This window comes from Aphis gossypii, chromosome 1 (assembly GCF_020184175.1).
Source record: "Aphis gossypii isolate Hap1 chromosome 1, ASM2018417v2, whole genome shotgun sequence".
Lineage (NCBI taxonomy): Eukaryota > Metazoa > Arthropoda > Insecta > Hemiptera > Aphididae > Aphis > Aphis gossypii.
Genome location: NC_065530.1, coordinates 62,875,563 through 62,897,714, shown reverse-complemented (window position 1 = coordinate 62,897,714; position 22,152 = coordinate 62,875,563). Strand labels below are relative to the sequence as shown.

The 22,152-nt window shown below is 26.4% G+C and overlaps 3 protein-coding genes across 3 annotated transcripts; 1 reads left to right on the top strand and 2 right to left on the bottom strand.

The window, feature by feature from the left end:
- Positions 1–3,514: 3,514 nt before the first annotated feature.
- LOC114130528 (uncharacterized) lies at positions 3,515–6,037 on the bottom strand. Its single transcript, XM_027995518.2, has 2 exons — positions 5,343–6,037; positions 3,515–4,644 (listed from the first exon to the last, which is right to left on the bottom strand). Exons 1-2 carry the CDS (start codon positions 5,464–5,466, stop codon positions 4,214–4,216), a joined length of 555 nt encoding a protein of 184 aa, XP_027851319.1. The 5' UTR covers positions 5,467–6,037; the 3' UTR covers positions 3,515–4,213.
- A 3,482-nt stretch (positions 6,038–9,519) lies between these two features.
- Positions 9,520–13,249, top strand: LOC114130527 (sporozoite surface protein 2-like). Its single transcript, XM_050197417.1, has 2 exons — positions 9,520–10,391; positions 11,231–13,249. The coding sequence occupies exons 1-2, from the start codon at positions 10,374–10,376 to the stop codon at positions 12,329–12,331; spliced, it is 1,119 nt and encodes a 372-aa protein (XP_050053374.1). The 5' UTR covers positions 9,520–10,373; the 3' UTR covers positions 12,332–13,249.
- LOC114130529 (uncharacterized protein PFA0635c-like) lies at positions 13,007–17,764 on the bottom strand. Its single transcript, XM_050197418.1, has 3 exons — positions 17,601–17,764; positions 17,415–17,508; positions 13,007–13,901 (listed from the first exon to the last, which is right to left on the bottom strand). The coding sequence occupies exons 1-3, from the start codon at positions 17,616–17,618 to the stop codon at positions 13,297–13,299; spliced, it is 717 nt and encodes a 238-aa protein (XP_050053375.1). The 5' UTR covers positions 17,619–17,764; the 3' UTR covers positions 13,007–13,296.
- Between the last annotated feature and the right edge of the window lie 4,388 nt (positions 17,765–22,152).

The following is a 22,152-nucleotide window of genomic DNA, read 5'->3' as shown; positions in this document are numbered from 1 at the left end:
CGAAAATTTTTTTTTTATATTACAATGATTTGATACAATAATGTATTTCGGTATTTGCATCCAGCTAACATTGTAGTAAATTATAGATACATATATATTATATTATAACATTACATTATTATATTATGCTATATTTAATTTTATACAATACATTGCAGAACAATAATAATATTTAGTTATAGTTAATCTTTAATTGTCATCTCATTAAGTGTCCCATTTGTCAACTGGTTGCGTACATCTCGGATATTGTATATGAAACACAATAAGCACACATTGCTTTTAAAAAAAAGTTTGTGTGCTTTTTAAAATAATTTGCATAATGAGATGTCGTGAAAAGTTGTGTAAAAACATTGCAATCCATTTTCACTCAATGTACAGGTAAATCATCAAATTTACAGAACTTTTAATTTATAGTGTTCAATTATTAGTTAGTACCTTAATTATTGTTTTATTGATGATAACCCTAGTTATTCAATGTATATTGCGTGTTAATGTGTTATATGTGTTACTCAGTGTTTAACTGCCATAAAATTCTAAACGCTGAATTATCACAATTTATCGTACACCGTAGTTATCTAAAGACAAAAAGTCCTTTATATTCGGTATGCTTTATCTTTCAACCTACCGAATTCGCACCCTATCTAATTGTCTAAGATAATAATATAACAACGCTGCAGATTTTATATAATAGGCACGTGATTTATTAAACGTATATAACATAATATGAATAATACAAAGCGAAGGTAATGTACAATAATATTTGTATGGTAGGTACGCGACTATTTTACAGAAGTTTTACTAAGATTTTAAAAACCTATATGTACATTGTACAATACATAGGTACTCACACATAATATATATTATGTCATTCAGTGTAAATAAACGCTATTATTTATAATCAATGATAATGCTTAAGTACAATTTATTTTAAGTACGCGCTGTCAAGGCGTATTAAATTTAAGGAATTCGTTCATAAGAAACCTGCGAATAATATAGGTGACTGCAGTTGATGTACTTACATCATAACTAACCTATCCCACCTTTACGATCCGCCTAGAACATAATCTGACTGTACGTTAAATCGATCTGGAATTGTTCAAAACTTATTTTGTATCTAATTAGAACCCCTTTATTCTTAGATTATAATAGAAATAGAAATATATGAAAATTCAATTAACTAGGTATGTTAAAAATTGTAGAATAAAATTTTCTATTTATTTCAGGAAAATTGTAAACAAAACGAAGAAGAGTAAAATCTATTGATTTTTGTAAAAATTCATTTTTTTTAATAACTGCTTTTGCTTAGAAAGAAAAAAATGTTTAAGTAAAAAATAGTTATAATTTGAGAAGTTTGATTACCTAATAGGATCTTAAATATTTTTATCTTCAAAGATGTCTAATTATTTTTGTTTATTTAATTTAAAAACTTTTGAAGTTCAAATATTATTTTTTGTGGCTATTTTCAAAATATAAAATTTCATAATTATTGTACATATTAAACATAAAATAAATGTAGGTATCTATATTAAAAGCTATATTGGTTTATATTCCGAATACAGGAGTTATGACTAATCGCAACCATAGGAATGTTTCAAACTTGATGTTTATTATATTTTTCATCAAAATGTTATCGACATGTGTTTTTAAATTTTTGTATGGTTACATTTATTTATTTATTTTTAATTTTAATTTGGGTTTGATTTTCAGTGTATATATTTATTACAAATAAATAAATTATTAAAATTATTGCTTAATGCTTAAAAACAATTTACAGTATTTTTGAATGATTTTGGTTCAATAAGCAATCAATAGCTTTTTAATACAACATATAAGTGATAAAATAAATAATGAATTATGACATATTGATATATTTTAACAAATAAATTATTTAACTAATAATATATTGTAATATTTTAAATTCAAGTACCTAACATCACTTATGGTTTAGAAAATGTACAGTTTTGACCATGAAATTTTATTTGTTGTGTAATTACTAATAAGCCATATTATAATACCATTTCGTTTATAATATGTACATTATGCGTGTACACGATCAGTCGATATTACACGTTAATCCATTTATGATTATTTAGAGATAGCCTAAAGTATTTACTAATAATTACAGCTCTTTTTAGGCATGATTTTTGTCAAACATCGCTCTAGGAATTAAAAGTAACTATTGTGCTTGGTGAATATTATAATAGGTATTAATGCAATTTCTTTTAATTGAATAATAATACGTATAAAACGATTCATTTCAATAAGTGGCCGCTTTGTATGATTATATACTATGCTAATGCATGTGTGGAGTTATCCTTTCTACATCGACTGCCGGATAAATTCATATTTTGTCATGTACGCAAGTTTAGTGAGTATTTGGAAGTATATAAAAAAAAAATAATGCGTGTATCGACTCTATTTAAATAATCCTTTAAGATATGCCTAGTAATTTAAACTTTTTGAAATTTTTATTTAGAAATCGTAATTTTACATTTAAGTACTTAATTTTGTCAACATTTGAATGTAATTTTTTTTCGTTAGTTTATTCAAATAATATGACATAACTAAGTACAATTGATCAACTCAGAGTTAAGAATCATATATAGCATCAATTAAAACTTAACAAATTATTTTTTATAATAGAATAGATGATGTTATGATACGATTTAGTATTTTATCATGGTTTGTATAATTAAATGTAATGAGTAATATTATGATTTTGTTTTTATTTATCTATATATTAATATGACTATATATCTATATCATAATATAAACAGGATTGATAATATTTTAATTTAATATATTTTGTACTATTGTCTATTGTAATTAGTATATTTAAAAAATACAAAACAAAGAATAACTTAAAACCGATGATAAATTGCACACTTTCTGCATTTCATTAAGTACTTAACAAAATAATAACAATCTTAACAATATTTTTTCTCAATACATTTCTGCTTCCTATAAATGACAAAAATATGCATAAAGTGTTCTTATCTATTAAGTACCTTTTATCTTACACGTGCCGTCGCCAAACTAAGCCATCGACCATCAGGTGTCTAGTCTATCGGTTATATTTACAGTTTATACGATTAAGAGTAATATTCTTTATCAAAAATTTATATTTTTAAAAGAGAATAGTATTTTCGATACCTATAAAGTATACCTACATATTAATGATTTTTCATTTTTGTGCACATAATGATGTAATTTTTCTAAATTATATCATTTATTTCAAATACTTATACAGAACAAAACTTTTTTGTACTTTGAATTTCAGTACCCACATTAAATGTATTTTGTATTTCGTTTTTGAAATACTCTAAATGATGTATTTTGCAAAATCGTGGTTATGTAAAGTAAAAAAAAATTCAGATAACTTTCAATTTCTGCGAATTGAAGACATAATAGTAAATGAAAACAAGAATTAATTTTGTGATTAATGATCTTTAGATTCAAGGCATACATTTGCAATCGAGTTAATTAAAATAACATAATATTTGTATAGGTACAATTTCTTATATTATCTCACAGACCCATCAATAATATTTACAATGATAATAAAATGGTGTTCTTAGTTAAAAAGTTGCACATATTATGTAGTATTACCTCTGTAATACGCAATGAAACAAATTATTGCAAATAATAATATATAATATACATAAACTATTTATGTAGTAATATCACTCGTATTTTCAAAATTTAACACATATGTAATAGTCATTGTACTATTTTCCATATTTATACATTAATATATATTAATACAGTACACAATCGAAAATTTCAATATGCAAGATGATTTAGGTATCTCCCGTGACCGCATTTCAATTGTTAATGTTCCTATTCATTTTGTAATGGAATTAATTACAACAATATTTATTTTCAAACATAATAATATATTATATTTATTGCATGATGTACAATTATTAGTAGGATAATAATACAAATAGTATTAGTTCCATAAATATATGATTAATACTGATATAATATATGGTAAAGTATTATAGAACAATACAACTTTATTTTAAGTTTTGTTTACAAATAAAGTTATTTCAAATCGTCATGATGTCTATTATGTAAACTATAAAAGGGTCAAGTAATATACCTAATGGCATATTAACATAATAGTTAAATTATAAATAATAAATATGTATTAAAAATAAATAAATAGTAGAATTTACTATTTTGACTATAACTAATTTACAATTTTTAATTATTTGAAAAAATTAAGTGACCCATAAAGACTAGGTCCTAAATGATCGTATCCGTAATTTCCTCCATAATTCCAAAAATCTAAATCGATACTGTTGTATAACTTGGAAAATCCGTATTTCGGTTTTCTATACCAGTGACCATATTTTCCAATGTAACCGAGTCCGTATTCAATTCCTGGGAAATCTAAATCTATGTCTAAGTCCAAGTCTGTATCAATATAGAAATCTAAATCGGTGTCTAGATCATCATCCAAATCAAAATCTATATCAAAGTCGATTGATGGAATGAATAGAGGGGTGTATAAATGATATCCAGAAGCGTATTCAGGTAAGAATAATGGTGATCCGCCACCCGAGTGACTGTAACTATAACTATAACCTGGGCCTTGAGCTGATTGGCTGACGTAACTGTATGAATGTCCACCATGATCTACAATTAAAACATAAGTTATTAGAATTTATTATATTATTCAAAGTTCAATTAACAACTAAGAACTTAATACAATTATAACTAACAAGGTTAACAAATAATATTACTTCATAAAACTATTGAGTTAAATTCAAAATAATTTCGTCCAGATGTTAGAAATTAAAATATTATATAGATACACGTCATATAATTAGCAATTAGTACTATAAGCATTTAAGTACTTTTTCAAAGTTCAACAAACTTTATACTCACAATTATCCAGAGTTTATCTGGATTCATTTTTTTATGTTTTTAATGGTAAAATTAATGGATCAATAATTAAGTCATAGTATATGCAAATTATTATTATTTTATAAAAACATAAGTAGTAGAGTATGAGAATATTTTTTTTTCGTTGTATGATATTAAGAGGTTTTACCGAACATTTAGAGCGTTTATGTAAATTTAATAAATATTCGTCGGGCCAAATTTAAGTGGATTATAATTAGTCACACGAGAATAATATTAATTCTTTAGTAAGGGGGTGGAGCATTAATTTAAATTACACCGCTCTACAACAGCTGACGGGTGGAACGCGTTTGTCAACGATACTTTGTTCAAAGAAAACTCGGGTAAACTTACGTGTAAATAATAAAATTAACTGATAAAAAAAAAAAAAAAAAAGAAAAAAAAATGACTTAGAAATACATAAAACTTACGTGAAGAACTGCTGCTGTAACTAGATTCCGATTTATGGCTAGACTGCTGGTTGGAGGAATGGACGAACGCGGTCGACGCGCCACATCCGACGATCAGGAGAGCTGCGATCCGTTGGAACATCATTGTGGTGACTTGAGACTTGAGAGTGACTTGATTGAAATCCTCCGGATCAACAGATATTTATCCGACGCCCAGACCGGAAGTGCCCTCGACACGGACTCGGTGAAAATTCGCCCAAGGTCGTGACTTAGCGTACCTGCGTGTATTTGTTATTGATGCCGTACGAATTGGTACGAACATCCCAATGCCGTTCGATGCGTCCGAAACGGTTCGTTGGCCAATTCGATTGATCGTTTGCGTTCATCCGAGTAAGGTTTTAAAGACTCACACAGATGTACGATAATAGAACGTTTTCATCGTCGTTGTCGTTATCGCTGCACCGTCGCGATTTCCACGTAAACACCGGAACACGTTTTCCGGATTATTTTTGCTTCACGAGAATGCCGTTTAATTCGTCTTTGTTACTTATTTATGCTCCGGTAGTGGTGTCAACCAGATGATTCTCAAACAATACCATAGCCGCATAATCTCGATTCAAGTTTATGTAAATACAAATATTAAACGTGTAAGTACAACATTATATTATTTAGAGGTAAGTGGTTAATATTTAAGTATAATACACATAACATAGATGTATGTCTAAAAACACAATTAAAGTTAATTGTAAACTAAATACCTTTTTTTTTCTTCCTTTTCTTTATTTATCAATAATGTAAAAATTTGTTGTCTAAGAAAATCACAGTATATAATATAATATTAAAATAATTTATAATAATATCAATTAAATATTGAATACCATAACCGAAAGTTAGTAAATTGTAGACTCATCCATTGTTTTGCTTTCGTATATCTACGTACTGCACACAAAATGGAATTTATATTTATAAGTTTATAACAATAAGAATTACAATTTCATAAAAAAATGTACAGTATATACAGTTGAAGCTCGCGAATATTAATTATCTATAGGTATTTCACTTTTTTTTCTTTTTTCTTATCAATTATAATTTAATTTACATTTAAAAAATATAAATAGCGTATAGCATATAGCGGTATCGGGAATAGGTTATATTTATATTATAATTTATTGTTTGTGTTTACATCTCATACAATATTCCAAGTTACCATAACGTTTATAAATAATATAAATGATGGTAATTTAATTCAATTAATAGATATGACAAATTTGATTAATTCACAATTATAAAAGTAGTTTTTATTTAAAAAAACTTAAAAAAGTTTTGTTTATGCAAATAGTTTTTAAACCCTAAAATGGTTATATAAGCTGATGCAATAACATTATTTATAATGCACACTATAAAACTAAATCTAAATATTCAAATCCAAAAACACTTGGCTCAATTTGTGGTGATTAAAAGACCATGTTAGAGTAGCTTAAAAATGTTTTCAATGTGTATATAGCATATATTAACATAAAGTTTGATAAATGTATTATTTGAAAGAAGTTTTCAGAAAAAAATATTTCTGAAAAAAATTAAATCAGTACCTACTTAAAATATTAACTTATAAGCATTAAAATTAATGAATTATATTTTTACAATGTGTTTTATTTTTTAATTGATCTTTATTTTTCTTTTACAATTTTTATTGCTTTTAATAAAACAAATAGGTAAGAAACTTTTTTTTTATAACTCAATTCTGTACACACATTTTAGCATATAAAAAGTGCTTCAAAGCTGCAGCTTTAAATGTACCTAGTTACTATAATACAAATTTTGAATTAAGAATATTTAGAATTGTATAAGATTAACAGATTTATAAATGTTACACACGATCTCCCATTAGTTATCCTTACTGGAATAATAATAAAAAGTTATTATATACGCATTCATGTTTTATGAATGTTAAGTAAATTAAAATGTAGACGATATTACATTTTCAAATACATAATATATAGAGCTTAGGTACCGTATAACTAAAAATCAATAACTATTTGTTACATAAATATTTAATAAAATATCGTTAAAAATGCACTGACGGACAGTCTCTATACAGAATCTTTTTCGTCGTAGGTATATAATGATGTATATCATTGAATTAAAATTTAACATCATCCATTATATAGTGGCCTACTCTAAGAAAAGATACACTTGACATGTAAACTGTATATACCGGAGCAACTACACGAATTTTTCAAAATTATTATTTAAAGTGTCATAATATTATGATAATATAAGTACATCTTAATATTATGTATCTTATAATATTAACATTGGTATATGATTAACAATGACTATTTTATATTTATAGTTTGCAACTGGAGCTAATGTCTTTATTAAGAACACAAACATTTAACCATAATAAAAAAATAGGAACTTATAAAATTATATTTAATTGTACCTATAATCTATATAATAATTAGTTAAATAAAATTCATACACCTTTTAATTTTTTAATTATTAGTTTTTTAACAAAAATTTAATCAATACCTACTGGAAAATCTAAGGTATTATATAGTTTAAGGTTTAACCGTTAAAAAATCTAATTTTAAACCTCTTCAAATAGCATAAAAACATTAATATTACATAAAATATTTTTTTATTGTATATTATAATACAATTATGAAATTTAATATATTGTATTTTGTAAGTTAATTAATAATATACATTATATAATTATTATTATACATAATATCATATACATTTTTTACATTCTGAATAATCAATAAATAATTAAAGCTCATGCACACTGAGCTTAACAATTTAATAGCTAAATAATAATTTTGATATAATAATTTTTTTTAGTATTTACAAAATACCTGCATTAATGTTTCGTAGAAAAGTACGATAATATTGATTAAATATCATCAGAATATTATGTATTGATTTTTTTTCATACCGGAATCCAAATAAATGATGCGTGTAAGACATTCCGATCACATGGACGTGAATACCACAGTAACCCTATTCTAAACCTACATACAATTCTGTTAAACCACAAATTTCTTCGGGTTAGCTAATAATAATAAATCACCACAAATGTTAATGATATTGATGTTGTAAAGAATTGAAAAAGTCTTTCGCCCAATCCTATAGTTATTATGAAATAAAATCTATATTGAAAGGACTTAGAATCCATGAATAATTATTTATTATATTCTCAATAAAGCGTCAACATGGAAAATAGGTAGATTATATTCGTGTATATAAAATATAAATACTAATAAAACAAATCGTTTTCACATGTTATTGGGCATTATTAATTATTTCGTTTTTTATATAGTTATAGTATGTATAATACTCATTATAGATAATAAATAATATAAGACAAATTTTTTATGTGTACACTATGTTATATTATGCATATACATATGTATTATATTATAATATTTAATTGCAAATGTCGCTGTAAGTATCTAAACATGCGTTTACAAAATTAACTAAGACAATGACGAAACATCTTTAACTTAATTTAATACTTCGTCGAATTCATAAGAAAATATGCATTATTTTAAGTGTACCTATGGACAGCGACCAGGATCAGTTATCTAAAATAAAAAATGGCTTAATTTATGTCGGTTATTGATACACTACTGATATGATAGTATAGTGTTTATTTAAACTAAAAGATACTATTAAAGTAAAAATTAAAACGTATAATTTATAATGTTCAATACAATTTTACATCATAAAATATTGGCATCAATAAAGACTACATTCATTAAAATACTATTACAAATATTATAGTAATTAATAATAAATCATAGAACTCTGCATGATGTATACAAATATTATAAACATTGAAATGTAGAACGTATGAATCAATGAATTTACTATTTTGTAGTTATAAAATTAAAAGAAAACTAATGCTTATCGATACACATAAATAAATTATACATTTTATTTAATATTATATGTAATATTTAGGAATATATACAAAATATGTTTCATAAAAATATAATTATTATATTATTGTTACACCAAAAAGTTTTTACATTTTTTTTTTTTTTTTTGTGAGGTTGTAATCTCGTATCATGTATTAAAATAAGTTAAATTTAAATTATAAAAGTTTTTTTGTAATAACTTTCGATGGTATAAAAAATGTTTATTTTTAGTTTGGTTCAAGCCATATGCATTTGTGGTAAAAAAAACGTTTTAGAAGTTTAAAGTTTTCGAGTTTTTATTCACTTTTAATGTATATATTTTACAATTGTATTGAGTACTCTATATTCATAAGTATATTTTAAGAAAGAGTAGTAGTATTCATTGCGTAAATGGTTTCGATATGAAAAAAAAACCATACGTATACCAACACACAAAGTGTGTTTGCTCGACATTCATGTTACTTTTGACGTCACTATAAAATAATGTAGTTAAAACTCAACATTTTTGTTTCCATTAAAACATCCATTTGTACACACTATTAATTGGTATTCTCTAATAACTAATGACTGTCTTGTATCGATTTCAGTTTTCTTTAAAGACTCTCGTTTTCACAGTTAACCGGGCATATAACCCAAGTGAATATCCACTATTGACCGTGACCTGAAAATAGGTATCCACTATACTCGGTAAATGATTCTTCACCGACAACGTGCCCTTATTTTCATATCATCGTCCAGTGAACGATTTCACAATTTCCTGTAATTAAAACGATCGCCATTTCGTTCCGATTACCAGTGCTACTGAGTTATATCACTTGTTATTGATTTTTTTTTTCCGGTACAAGAATAAATGCAACCAAAACGTCATAGTCACGATAGCGAGCGACCAATAACGTGACATAATATTGAGAAATCCGTGTGTAAAAACAAACCAAAACCAAAAACCAAAACTTTGTATAATTAGTGTGACACGGTTCATTTCATTCAGCGGAGGTGGAATACAGCGGGCATATGTTGAGGATTTATTCGTTGATCAAAATGACAGTTTACAAACGGTGTTTGTGTCAAAAGCATCATGTGCATCCTAATTGGAATCGAATTGTCGTCATGAATACTGCGTATTGCGATGGATACAAAACGATTGGTAAGTAAAAAATATAAGAATAATATTTTAGATTTTTGTATGAAACTAAGAATTATAATGTCATTAAGATAATGATCAGTTAATCATTTAAAAAATACATTTCTTAAATAGTTACTTAAAATAATTTGATAAAACGACGATAAAGTAACATAATATACCTACATAAATATTTATTTAATTTTTAAAAAAACGTATCACTACAATATAATATTATTATTATTATTATTATTATTATTATTACTGATTGTGAATACCAATCTACACAGCTTCTATGGCTTTTATTTGAACTAGGTTTTCCATACGCTTACACGTGTTTTTATAATTGGTTGCCTAATTCTATTAGAAATACTTATAAACGTTGCATAATAATACTAGAAATTATTTAAGTAAAGATAAATGTTGTTTTATTATTTTTTTTTATAAAATCGACATGAAAATATTTTCGACTTTTATCATTATAATTTAATAATTTACCCAATTATATAGCATTATGTAGTAAAAAAAAGTAATCCATTAAACATTTTATACTTATTTCCTTAGTTGATTGTTATTTGTTTATAATTTTATATACTTAGTTAAAAATTGTTCTTTATAAAAAGCAATAAAATTGTATATATTAAATACTTTACAGTTAATTTTTAAATCGAGTATTTTATGCAACTATTATATTTTTAATCCTTCAATATTTGTAAAAAAAAAAATACAATTTGTTTTTCAACAACACGGAATAACACTTATTCTGTTGTAATCGTTGTGTGATTATATGTATTACTCTTTAGTGTTTACTTACCTATTAGATATAATATCTATCATAAATATCATATTGACATGTTTTACAGTTGGCTTTATTCTGGTTATCAGCACTAGCGTGCGGCCGAAGATTAAACGACGAGTACAACAAACAAAACAGCACAAACCGGAATTTGCCTACAACATCAATTGAAAGTCCTGACGATCTAAGCTCTCGAAGTTATGGACTTAAAGAGTCAGAACAAGATTCCCCAGATGAATTCATAACTGAGGTATCTGACACATGGATGCCTACAGATTCATCAAAATCAAAGTCTAAACAACTTCAAGATCCTGATATTGTTGATTACGGAGAACCAGAAAATCCAGAACAACTAAATGAACCGGAAGAGATGGATTCATTCGAAAGACTTAACGAACCCGAAAAAAATAAAGACGCTAAAGATGATAATGAAGATTTCGAGCAAGTTAAAAAAGTAAAGGAGGTGTCGATAATCTCGTTGAAACCAAAAGAACGCAATAAATCCCTAGACCCAATAAGCGACCAGCAAGGTCGCCCTCCTATGAGAATAATACGACCTATGAGAGATTTGAGTATAATTGTCAGAAATCGGCACCATCCTATTGTAATAGCCCGTCAAGTACCTGTTCATTGGATACCTCGAAAACATCCACATAAACCCCCATATCCACATAAACCACTGCTTCCACATAAGCCACCACATCCACACAAGCCATCGCATCCACATCATCCACTACATCCACACAAGCCGCTGTATCCACATAACCCTCACCAACCTTCGATGCCAAAACACAAACCATGTAAGCCATGTGATCCTAAAGTTCATAAGAAACACAAGCCAAAAAAACCAAAAAAAAAACATAAAAAGGAACACTGTCACCACCCTAATCCGAAGAAGCCTCATCATAAACGACTATTGTATTATGCCCCGATTCCTACTAATTCTATGAACTATTATTACGGACCACAAATGCCGTTGATTACTCCTAATAATAATTATGAGGTGGCAGAAAGTCTAGAGAATGAAGATGTAGAAATTGAGACCGAAAAACCGTTTCATCAAGAAGTCGAAGACGACGTAGAAGAGCATAGGTTAGCAGAAATGAGTGAACCTTTCGATGAAGAGGGCCCCGATGAAACTAAAATAAAATCATTCGAGAAAATTTAGAAAGTGAAAAATGTTATAACTTTTTATATATGAAAAGAATTAATCAAATTTGCAATCAAAGTTTAAATCAGAGTTATTGAAGTATATATATATATATATATATATATTTATATATTTATATATACTATCTATGATATTCTAGTAGACACAAATCTTATTTAACCATCGGTAAAACGTTCACAGAATACGTCATATTATATAGACACAATAATTGTATATTCAGTGTAATTTCTTAATGGATCTTAAAAGGATTTGAACATTTTTTCTTTTATATTTTATAGATAGAATTAAATTGAATTTTTTTTTTTATGTATAGTTTTTGTGGTTTGTACATACTTAAATACTTGTTAGCTGTATTCGTTAAAAAAAAAAATTACCCAAAATATAAAGCTCGTTTACCGATAACTCTAAAAGTGATATTTATCTATACACCTATATACTATTATATCCATAGTTTCATATCCTAAGTTTACCAGGTCGGCGATTATAGCTATACGATTGTCGGGTAGTTACGCATTATTTATTATTTAAAGTGGTTCAAATCGTTTGTCTGGTAACACCGCCGGGGAGTGATTAACGAGGCTGATCTCGACAGCAATATCGTTATTACACTTTTTCATAATATTACAATGTTAGGGGTTTGGTAAAAAAAAAAAAAAAGAAGAAGAAAAAACGTCTGATTTAAAACGATCACTGCAGTAGCACAATATACTGTTTTGCTCTGTGAGTGATGTATTTATTTTCGTAAGTGCATAATACAATAATAATAATTTCGCGGCATTGTTTTACATAATATTACAATAATAATAATATAATATTATAATTTGCTTTATACGTTTATTTCGCTTCCGTTTCCTAGCACTATTATCATAATAATTATTTCGTTACTCGCGTACGCTTAGTAATAATTAATGTGACGTTTAGTGATTATAAAATGATATTCGTGAGGTTTTCGGTCGTCGATTTTACGGTTTTTTCGGCGGTTCTACCGGCGCGGCGACGGGTGCCACTGTCGGTTTGTTCGCTTCGATCGTGGTCGGATAGTACGTCCCTGGAACGTGATAGAACGGATGCGGCACCGGCGGGTTGACGGGCTGAGCACCGGCGCTCGGGTAAGCGGGCGCCTGGCGGATCACCTGATTGACGTTGTACCCGTTGTAGTTGTTGTTGTTGTAGCCGAAGAACGGGTTCTGCAGACGGCCGTACGCGTTCTGGTAACCGTAGTTGTACGGGTACTGTTGCTGGTAGGCGCCGTACTGTTGCTGGTAAGCGCCGTACTGCTGCGGGTACTGTTGGTTGACGACGTTGTACGGGTACTGTTGGTTAAAGTTGTACGGGTACTGCTGGAAACCGCCGCTGTAAGGATAGTAGTTGTTGTACTGGTTGTAACCTGTGCCGCCGTTGTAAGGATACGCTCCGACACGCTGGTACGGTTGTTGTTGGTAGTACTGCAGCTGGTTGTACGCCGGATAAGCCGCCGGTTGATAGCCGTTGTACGGCAGTTGTTGTTGATGATAGTTGTTGTTGTAAATGTTGGCCGGGACGGCAGCGCCTAAGTACTTGTTCGCGTCTGTGAAGCCAAAAAAAAAAACAGTACATTATAATATCGTACAACGACAGGCTTCGATAGCAGTTCCGCCGTTTGTACGACGTCGAAAAAGTCGTTAAATCGCGCGCGACTGCTGCGATTTTTCAAAAGGACATCTGGCACGTCGTTCGTTCAGACGTACGGCGTTTACCATAATATAATCATTCGAAATTCCGAACAGTGCGCGTTTAATCTCTACGCGGCAAAAGTCAAAACTTTTTGACAAATAGCAATTTAAATATTTTAATATATAAACAGGCAATAAACGTGGTAGTCGTGTATAGGCTTTAGCGTTTTTTTTTTAATTCGATTGCGCGACACAAACGCATTTGGTCGAGAAAACCAACAAGACGTGCAGAGGTATATACCTATATAAAGACGGCGTGTTTCAGAGTGAATTCAAATCAACGATATTCAACGATGTTCTCTCGATTTCGCGTAGCCGTATAAAATTAATCTCCGGTAAAACGGTTAGGTTTTTTTTTTTACGTTTGACGTTTTAGCGCGATTTATACGCGCGACATTATTATTATTTAACCACATCGGTCTCCGATCCCTCGAATCATATGCCGTCATAATCGATTTCTACATTACCTGGCCAAGTCGTAATATTAATTATCGTCGAACAGTCATGGTCCGATCGCGGTTTTTATGTTTATTTTTTTTTTTTTTATCGAAACTTGAGCGCCCGTAACACATCTCACCACGCGCGTTACGTTATATTTACAGGCTCGAACGACGACGTTATATTATTATTATATTATTAAACTGCGTACGCCGCTCTGCATCGGCGCGATCGTTAACACGTATAGTATAGACGATAAAACGAATTTCCGCAACGTTATTTTATCGTATTATAAAAATCGAGATAGAAGTATATTATTGGATTCAATACGGTCCAGCACGTGCGATTCTGTATTGCCGGTAAACGGTAACGGTTCTACGGGGTTAGAACCCGTAGGGGAAACGAAACGACGAAAATACGACTTGCCCCGATCGAACCAAAGCCAACGAGTTTTAATAAAATCAGTATAATATAAGAAGTCACCAAACCTCAGGACAGACATAAGTACCTGCAAAATGAGATAAGAAAAAAAGTAGTATTGTACGAAAGCGCCAAAATTCTAAGTACCTTTTTGCGCCATGGTTACTATAATAATAATATATTAAATAACAGATATTAAATTTAGAACTGTATCATTGAAAAACTTTCGGGTATTTCACGAAAAAATAATTGTTAAATGTCAGAAATATCAGGACGGTGAAATAGTCGTAAATAATACGTGAAAAAAGTTGGATTAACAAATCAATCTATTTGTTAAAATTATAATTATTTTTATATATATATAATATATATGTATATGATTTTTTAACGATTTTTGACAATTTAAAATATTTTTAAATAGCTTCTTATATAAAATATATAAAATATTAATTTAGGCGCAAATATTATGTCATTTTTGCGGTTTTGGTGCTTATGTCATATAGCTCTTCAGCTGGTGTGAAGGGAGAAGGGATTCGTCATAATTCAGTACTTTAGTAAAACGCGATAAAAAAATACTTTCGGCTTACTGACAAAAATTGTCTAAGCGTCTTATTCCAGTTTTTTTTTACATTTTTTGAATACCTATTGACTGTTGTCTATTGTCTGTTTGTAATGTCCTTATTTTTTAATATTTATTACCTATCTATTTACGTATTAAAGGAATTGATGATAATATACAAATTTTATGGGAACATTGCCCTTCTAAAAACCACCACTGCCAAATCTTATAACATAAATATACACATTTGTCTATACATCATTGATACTATATAATATTTACTGTCCATTAAAGTTTATTAAATTTATCATCGGAAACGATTTGTTCGCTAAATTTTTCTCAAATTATTTTTTTGATCATTCACATTTTTAAAAACTATAACGAAACCAATTTTTTGGAGTTATCATTTCACTGGATTGATATGCACTATTCTATCAAGTAGGGTTAAGATATTAACCTAACCTAACGGTAGGCTTATAGATTTTATTATATTTTTTTACTAGATAGTTAGTAAGTGCAAATAATAATAATACATGGCAAAAGAAATTTAATATAATTAAATTAACTTAGGTAATTATAATATTTAAAAAAAATTGTAATAATATTTGTTCTCATGATTTTACATCCATTTAAAATTTAAATGTTTGAATGGTCTTTAGTAAAATCATGTGGTTATTACATACATGCCTAACTATTAATTATTTTTTATTATTTTTTTAAAAAAATGTCTAAATACGATGAGTTAATTTATAACGAATGACCGGAAAATGAAACATAAATAAATCTAGTTTCATATGATTTAACGATTTTATATAGGTAATTATTTATTTATATGAATTGTATAAATAGTATGTAAACAATAAACGTATATCACTAGCATGTATAGGTAGGTACTAATGTACTATTATACATCACATACAACTGTAAAATAAGTTTATTCACACTATTAAGGTAAGTGTTTAATGCTTAAGTTCATAATATTTAGGCAAATAAGATTTTTTTTTTTTTATGATTAAAAATATAACGTATAATATTTTTGGTATAATTATTGGAAATAATTCTTTTATAACCTGTTAAATATTCACAATTTTATAACGTCGTCATTACCACAATAAGCATATTAAAATATAAATAATAATATTATTAGATCATTTATCAAGTACTTATATAGAATATTTATTTTATAATAAATCTCTAATATTCTATAGTTTTATACATTTATCAAAAGTTATGTTGTTTTTTTTTAAAAATAAAATGAAATGTATTTAATTTTAATTTTTACTCTTACCTACTATGATTTCTGTGTTTCATCTCATCATTATTCTTTATATACGCCCATCCAAGTATAATATACTAATACTTTACTACCCGTTTTTTCCAAGCATACGTAACTGTATTTGAATACTAAATGGCAATTATAAATTCAACTTAAAAAATATTCACATATCTAACAGATTACAAATCTATAGTTCTAAAGATTGATCGTTTTCGTCTCAGATGATTATGAAATTCAAATATTATTTATTTTTTAAGTTAAATTAAGCCTCTATTAATCTACTATAAATATTATTATAATAATTGTGACTTTCTGATACTGTAATAATTCTCAAAAATGTATAAAAAATATAAATAAAAAAAAGTTACTGACAGAAATATAAATATACAGTGAAACAGTATATAATATACTTAGGTATAGTATCTTAATATCATTAGTCACGATGCATAAACTATAGCTTTAAAATTGTAATTTATCAAAATATATGTTTAGAAAACTTAGTATTTAAATATATATTGGTTTTTATTCTTTTCCTAATTTCATAAATTTGGTATTTGCTATACGGTAAGATACAATCGGATTAATCCTATACCTTTAATAGTATAATCCTACATGGCTACATTCCACAGTAAACAAATTTTAGCCATTAGGCATATTGAAAGATAATACGCTTACCTGTGATTTGTCCATAAGGATTGTAAATAGCTTCTTTTTTACTCCTGGAGTCATCGGTGGCTGTCACTACAGTCACAAATAATACCAATGCTAACTAAACAAAAAAAAAAAAAAAAAACCGTATTTTAATAATATAAGAATGTTATAAACGGTTTAAAGGAATCTTTCGTCAAAAATGACACTCACGTAATATGAAGACTTCATGATGAAGATTTTCTCGTACAGTGGTGTTGGTGTCTAGGCTGATTGTAAATTGTAACTACTAACTTTAGTGTAACTTTCGGTCTTTTATATATAGTGTAGTGATAATAGCTGTATAGGTGATTTTAAATGAAGTAGGGAACTGCTCATGTATTATAATGATTATTATGGATAATTTATATACAGGTCTAAGTAATATTACCATATTACCAGTCCTGGATATTTTCAAGGTTTTTGGCTCTCGGCCCTCGGGGCTATTCGTATGATCTTCTTCGTATATTGCATTTAGTAAAAATTGACAGCAGTTATTTAACATTAATGAATATGACTTGTACAAAGAGAGCAATAAGTAATAATACTAACTTATATTTACGAATAAAATATGAAACGTGCAGTTTTGTTCAAAATGTAATTAAATATTAAATAAATTGGAATTATATGTAAAACAATTACTTACTCGTATAGTATGCATGCTTTAAATACGTGTATAATTTTTTTCTGAAGTTAAATCAATTGGCAGATACAATTATTAAGTATTAATTGAAAAAACATAGTTAATATCATCAACAATAAGTACCTATTATGTTTTACCTACTTAAAATCCCAATCAAAATATTTATTGACATTGTTTATATACAATCTAACAAAATATGTGTTCAAAATGTATTTAATGTAAATGCTATTATAGTAATATTATATAAATATAATTTACTGTAAGTCTGTAACTAATCAGATAGTTAATTTTACAATGTATATTTTAAATTAATTGTAATTTCATTATATAATTATAATATGTTAGTTAAAATTATGAGATATTGAGATAAATAATATTTTTATTTGTCAAATAAAGATGGGAAATTTTATTAGTTTATATATTACTATATAAGTATGATATTATTACAATATTAATAAATAATTCAAAGATAAATATCATGGCATCTTTTGACACCTATTAATTATAAAAATCATATGCATCTATATAATTTTGTGAATTAACTGTAACTACACATAGTCATAGTGTATTATTCTCTAAAAAATATACCTAATCATAATTATTGTCGTCAGATGGATTGAGTAAGATAAATAGTTACTTTCTACAAACCTATTTAAAAGTCAAATACAACAAGAGCCTTCAGTTAATAATGATCAATACTTAAGGATAATCACTATAATAATTAGTGACGTAACATCAGTTTTTTGATTATCTAGGGACGGGCACCTGACAAACATATTTTAAAGTACAATAAATGTTTCTGATAGTAGTATCAGCAAGTCTAATAAGATTATTCACTACTCAAAATACATTTTATATAAATTGTAATAACATTTCGTGCTCTATAAAATAATATTATATAGGTATAAAACCTGGTATAGTATATATACCAAACATAAATAAATTATAAGTTAATATTTAATACTATTAAATTACATGACATCATTGAGTGCATTACACTAAATATTACGCTTTTTAACTTTATTTAAGGCTGTCCAACCTTATATCCTTTCCTCGTACTTGCACTTCTATAATAGTAGTAATTATAATCAATTGATTTTAACATATTATTTTACATAAATATTGTTACTTTATGCAAAAACAAATGAAAATTCAACAATTTATGATACAAAATGTTCAAATGTTCATATTTAACTATATTAGAATAATTATTTTTAAAATAAATAACTCAACAACGGAAAACAACATTATTTTTGTATTTTATAAAGTTGCATTCAGTAGAATTTTTATTATAAACATAATAATTATGTTAGCAAATTTATATTGAAATATTATACATTTAAATAAATTCTTGAAGTAGATTTCTAAAATTTCTAAAATGATTTTCTTAATCTAACTTAGAAGACTATATTAAATTTTGTTATTTAATATAAATCTGTAAAATATATTATTTAAATTGTTGTAGTTTTATAGCTATTAATTATTTATAGTTTTTAGAATATTTTTTGATGCAATTCGAATTATTTATTTAGATGTTTATTGTTTTGTTGATTAATTTTTATTACCTATAAAATAAATTGTTGGATAGCTTTGACTTATTTTATCTCAATAATAACGTTCACTTTATATACTTAAAATAAAATTAGAAACAATTCAACTACACGAATATCTTATTGTTCTAGTTTTATAATGTTTTACGATGTTAAAAAAGTTTTTAATTTTATTATTAATCCAATGTATATGTAAAACATATTATTATGCACATTGTCCACAATTATTTTATAATAAATATGATTTTGAATAATTATAAAATATTTAAATTTATTCAAAAGACTAAGGTGTTTAAATTGAATAAAATCAATCTTTTAATTTCCATATGTTTGATTTGCTAATTCAACAATTTAATTGCTTGAACATTTTTTTATAAATGTACCCCAATGCGCATTTGAAAAAATATTTTCACATTTTGCATTGTATATAAAATACTGCAGTATTATAGATCAATATACGATTTTGAAAAACAATATTTATTTTTCATTCTTTGATTGTTTGATCACAATTATATTTTATAAATATAAAAAATTTGTGGCAGGTAGACTACCATATACTATCGAGAGTGCAATATTTTGTCAATGGTAAATACTCGACATACATCATCATAAATGTTCATACCTATTATATTTGTATGGGTATACGCTGCTACTGTCTGTTTGTATTTCTTATAGATTTAAATAATATTGTAATAATTTTATTAGAGAGTAGTATTTCATTGAATAATTTAACTAAATTATTATGACAAACGCCAATTAAATGTTTTGTGGTATTTTTCTTCATTAATATAAATTGAATTATATTAGTTATAAATTATGAAGTTATCAGAACTAGGTAAACCACAAAAGTAAAATTTCGAATCGTATACAATATATATTATACATACTGTAAGAGTATAAAATGTTTATGATTTTAAAGTTCGAACATTATATTTTACATGTTTTTTTCTTTTATTAATATTTGTAAGTATTTTTCACTAATTCATTTATCTATATTATCTATGTGATAAAATTAACAGAGAATATATTCATAAATATATTCGTTAAACATTACACGGAATATAATTATCAACGAAAGTCAGAGTTACAGTAATAAAGTTAAATATAAATAAAATATCTTAATTTGTGTATATTAGTTAAAAGTTTATTTATACGTTAATATCCAAAACAATAATAAATATTTACTAATATTCATTATAAATTATGACCATAAATATCATTTTCAAATTCGATTAAGAAAACATCTATATTTTATTTGAGAACTGATATAGTTTATTGGATAAAAATGTATTTTACTTAATTGCTATTACTTTACTTCCAAACATCATTTTTACATTTTCAAGAATAACACATTTATAATTTATTTATAATATCTTTAATATTAGTTATTATTTTAAGTTAAACTAACTAGATTGTTAAAATTTTTAAAACTTAAATACCCATTTATGTAACTTAACTATGTTAAAAGTCATTGAGAATTAAATTAAATTCATTCAATTTCAAGTTATCAAATTGACTATCCTGATATTTCTTAACTTTCTAAAGAAAATTACATACCTTTTTAATAAGTGAGTGGTCCTGTTATTCGTAAATTAAAATTTTTGTTGCAGATTAATTAAATTTTTTTGTAACTTGCAATTTATAACCATCGACAATTATAATTTCAAAATATTTTACTTAACCCTAAGAATTAAAATTGTAAATTCAAGTATAAGGTATAAAAACAACGAGATTTTTAAGTTTGTTGGTATCAGTCGATGATGCCACTACAGCAATTTTATTAAAAAAAAAAAAAAGTTCATACAAAATTGAAAGATCAAACATTTTTATTAATCAGTAAGTCGAAAAAATTGGATTTGTAAGGTCAAAATTTGGGTTTATGGGTATCAGAATGACACATTCTATTATAGTTGTATTTGCTATAGATATATTATTATTTATTAGTATTTATAAATTAAATTTATAACTTATATCTATTGTTATTTTTATGTTTAACATAAATACAATTTTACTTTTGCTTTATTTTTTGATATCATTGAAAGAAATAATATATTTTGTTGAAATAGGTACAATAATTTTGTATATTTTTCTACACTTATGCAATCTCTTTTATATATAATAAAACTCATCGTAACTACTATTTAAACAAATTAATACCCACTTAAAATTAAAAATGTAGTTTTACAAGCTGTACCAAACCTTCGAGATTGTGTTAGAAATAAAAACTGTGAACTTAACGACGGTCTGCATCTTTGTCAGTATAGATTATGGTAACATAATAGTAGACTAACATTTTGTTGAGTACCCCTGTACCTCTATATCTCGTTCACAAACACTTTGAATACTTACTTATAACTCATAAAGTACTCGTCTTTAAGTCCTTTATAGATTTGTAAGTAACGGAATACTCCAAAAAATATTCTATTCCAGAATATGAAATAAAAATGTATATTATCATTCAAAAAAGAATAAGAATTAAAAAATTACAATAAAATTAAATTTAAAAAATATTTATCAATATTTTGATTGGAAT